At 30.3% G+C, this 3,622-nt stretch overlaps 1 protein-coding gene across 1 annotated transcript; it reads right to left on the bottom strand.

Annotated features, from left to right (window-relative positions):
- Positions 1-1,611: 1,611 nt before the first annotated feature.
- On the bottom strand, positions 1,612-2,669 carry XYP1 (Bifunctional inhibitor/lipid-transfer protein/seed storage 2S albumin superfamily protein). The gene is made up of 3 exons (XM_023697831.2): positions 2,230-2,669; positions 2,085-2,111; positions 1,612-1,967 (listed from the first exon to the last, which is right to left on the bottom strand). Exons 1-3 carry the CDS (start codon positions 2,573-2,575, stop codon positions 1,804-1,806), a joined length of 537 nt encoding a protein of 178 aa, XP_023553599.2. The 5' UTR covers positions 2,576-2,669; the 3' UTR covers positions 1,612-1,803.
- Positions 2,670-3,622: the final 953 nt, after the last annotated feature.

Here is a 3,622-nt window from a genome sequence, read left to right as displayed (position 1 = left end):
AAAAACAGCCTTAGATTTTAATAAGAATAGTATTATTGGTATTTTATTAATAACATCTGGTAAGAAGTTTTGGAGCTCACAATTTTTATAAATTTATAAATTTCATATATAATTATTTCTGGGTCTACAATATTATTGCCATTTATTTTACATTTATATTTCATAATTATTTTAGAATAATTAATAAAAATACCCAAATATGCACCTGTCTAAAAAATATATTCTTTAAGCTAACAAAAAAAAAAACTTTTTTAAAAAAAAAAATTGCCCTACATTTAAAAAATACCTATAAAATTTTACACTAACGTTGACACCTTTTACCGCTATAAAAAAAAATTCAAAAAAATTCTTACCGTTAATATATGAACGAAACTCGTCTATCGTCATCTCATAGATTAATTACAAACGTTTTAATGTTATTTCGGAAAGTTTATGAGTATTTTTGCAACGCCAACTATCGATAAATGTATTTTAGTTCGAAAACACTTTTAAAGGGTATTTTCGAAGTTTTTAAAAATATTGTAAGGGTATTAATGAAAATTTTAAAAACTTAAATCATTTTAAAAGGACATAATTATTTTTTAAACAAAATATTAACGATTTTCATCCAAAACTAACGGTAAAAGTATATTTTGAACTTTTTTTTAGTTGGGTATTTTTTAAATTTAAAGATATTATTGAAACTTTTGAAAATTTAAAATATTTTTTTTTAGATAAAATTGAAGTATTTAATGATATTTTAAAATTTAAAATTTAAAATTATTTCGTTCCTTTCAACTGTATTCTATTTTTATCTTAAATTCAAAATTTAAACCCTCGATTTTAATCCTCAAATTTATTTAAAAATATTATTTATTTTTGGACAATATATTATCAATAAATGAATACTATTACTTTGAATATGTATAATAATATTTTGATGTGACAGGTATGGTAGCCATATAATTGAATGAGTTAGTACATATTAAATAAAAATAATAATAAGAATTTTAACTTTAAAATAAATTTAAAAAAAAAAAAACTATTAAACATTACATTAAATAATAATTTGAAAGATTATCAAAATGGTTATTTTTAAAATTTTAGAGATTAAAAGTTCACCAAAAATATGATTATGGTCGGTGGGGAGTTGCAGCACTCGAATCTTGAATTAAATTCCCAATTAAATATTCACTTTTTATTTATTATTTATTTATTAAGTTTAGAACTATTGAAAAATTATTACAGCATTTTCTCTTTAAACATAATTCAATTGATTTATAAAAATTAAAATTTTAAAAATGTGACAATAAATGTTTTAAAGTGAAAAAATAAATAAATTAGGAGAGCATATTGCTTTAGACTTTGGACAAAAATTGTTTAAAAATAAAAAAAATAAATAAAAGGTAAAGGGAAAGATAAATTTTAGAGAGAAAAAAAATTAAAAAATAAAAAGAGAATAAAGTTAAAAAGAAAAAATCTAGAACTTTCTATCAAATATATTCCTTAATGATTTAAATTTTTAAAAATTAATTAATTAATTCAATATAAATTAAAATAACCACACAAAAGTAAATGAGTAAATATTTAATTTAAGCAAAATAATAATAAAAGGAATAATAACTGAACGGATTTGAAAGACTAAAAAATTAAATATTATAATCTGCTTTGAGTCACACGCCACAAATTATACCCATAGAGAAAGGAACCCAAAGCCAAACACTGCCAACAAATTTTCCCTTCCACAGAATAGAAACACAGAAAACAAATTTAATTTTCCCCAAATTCTCCTGTTCTCCCAACCAAAACGACGTCGCATGCCCCTCAGAAACTGCTCAACAGAGCAACTCCTATGGCGCCGATTACAGATCCAACTGACAACATCGCTCCCGTCGCTGCCGACTTTCCAGGTCCTGGAGCCGCCGTCGGCTCGTTCACCGCCGGTGCAATCGCCGCCTCCGATTTTGGCGAGTTTGCCGGCGCAATCGCTGCATGCAAATAGAATAAACGCTCAGACATTTCCTCACAAACATTCCGAAATCCAGATCGGTATCAACAGACTAAGATTAAGACTAATCGAAAAGCGTTTAGAGAAGAAATCGTACCAGGAGAACCAGCAGGAGAGTTCGACACTGAGAAAACAAAAAGAAATCAAAGATTTCACTCAAATAGATCAGTTCCTCATTTACCTAGGGTTTCATTTTTCTCAAAATCGAAATTAAAAGAGCGATTTGGAGGAATTAGTCTTACATTTACAGTTAGAAGCAGCAGGAGCAGAGACTTTGCAAGCGGCAGGGAGAGAGAGAGCCTTGGTGACGTTAAGGACGACGCCTAATTGTGCACTGTTCTTGAAGGCCTGGCAGAGGCAGTCAGCGTCGGCTTTGAGGACAGTCTTGAGACCAGTACAGCAGGATCCTTCGGGCTTGGTGGTGGTACTGTCGTTGGAGACAAAGGAGAGGCAGTCGGCCATGTTAAGGATGAGGCTGGAGCAGTCCACAGCCGGCGCAGGAGCGTCGTGAGCGGCGGAGACAGCGGAGAGATCTAGAGACAAGACTGCTAGAGCGAAGAGAGCGAGAAAAAGCTTGGCGGTGGCCATTTCTGAGAGGAAAGAGAGAAAGGGAAAGGTCAGTGGGGGAAATGGGAAAGGAGAAGTGGGGAAGTGGGGAGTGTGGATTGAAGTTGGTGAGGGCCATTTAAATAGGGAGATTTTGGAATGTTTATTTTATTTTTTTAATTATTAAAAAAAAAAAAAAAAAAAGCCTTTTGAACTTTTGATGTAAAAAAATATTTTTTATTTTTTATTTTTAAGAAATAATATTTAGTTTTACAAAGAGAGTATATTTATATTATATGTTTCACTTTATTTTATTTACTTATTCATCCACTTCTTACAATCATTTCTTTGCTATACGTATCAACGTGTCGATCTAAACATAATTTATTAGGGGCGCTAAAAAAAATTCGATAAATCAAAAAATCGGATCAATCCGATCCAACTCATGCAGTTTGATTTGTGTTGGTTATAAACTTAATTTAGATTCGAAATCCTGATCATGGGTCGTCACAGTTTAATATATTACGTTCTTTGTATTGTTGTGTAAAAGTTCAAGCTCACCTAGTAGATATTGTCCTTTCTGAACTACCTCTCAAAGTTTTAAAATGGGTATGTTAAGGAGAGGTTTCTCCACCCTTCTAAGAATGTTTCGTTTCCCTCTCTAACCAAAGTGGGATTTCACAATCCACCTCCCTTAGAGGCAACATCGTGACTCTGATACTATTTGTAAAAGTCTAAGCTGATCGCTAGCAAATATGGTTCTTTTTGTGCTTTCACTTCTGGGCTTCCTCTCAAGATTTTAAAACGCGTCCGTTACAGATAGGTTCCTTCACTCTTATAAGGAATGTTTTGTTCTAAATTTAAAACAAGCATAACTGCAACATCCCCGAGCCTAGAGTCGAGAAGTATTTTTATCAACTTAACAAAAATGGTATTTTTGTAAAAATTTAGAAAAAAAATGGTATTTTGAAAAAGGCAGAAAGATGTGGGAGAAACGGAGAGTTCAATTACAGATAGACAACCAAACAACCCGTTAAAAAAAGGCAATATATACATATATATTTATATATATAATATTGTCCTTAATTA

Source organism: Cucurbita pepo, chromosome 15 (genome assembly GCF_057944985.1).
Source record: "Cucurbita pepo subsp. pepo isolate OVF chromosome 15, ASM5794498v1, whole genome shotgun sequence".
NCBI classification, from domain to species: domain Eukaryota; kingdom Viridiplantae; phylum Streptophyta; class Magnoliopsida; order Cucurbitales; family Cucurbitaceae; genus Cucurbita; species Cucurbita pepo.
Note: the sequence above shows the minus strand (reverse complement) of the source record. Positions and strands in the feature narration are given on the sequence as shown.

Bases quoted from the DNA above. Each gene is read 5' to 3' on its own strand.
- XYP1 (XM_023697831.2), bottom strand. From the start codon at position 2,575: ATGGCCACCGCCAAGCTTTTTCTCGCTCTCTTCGCTCTAGCAGTCTTG. The intron at 2,112-2,229 runs GTAAGACTAATT...TTGTTTTCTCAG, and splicing joins TGCTGCTTCTAACTGTAAAT to TGTCGAACTCTCCTGCTGGT. The intron at 1,968-2,084 runs GTACGATTTCTT...ATTTGCATGCAG, and splicing joins CTCTCCTGCTGGTTCTCCTG to CGATTGCGCCGGCAAACTCG.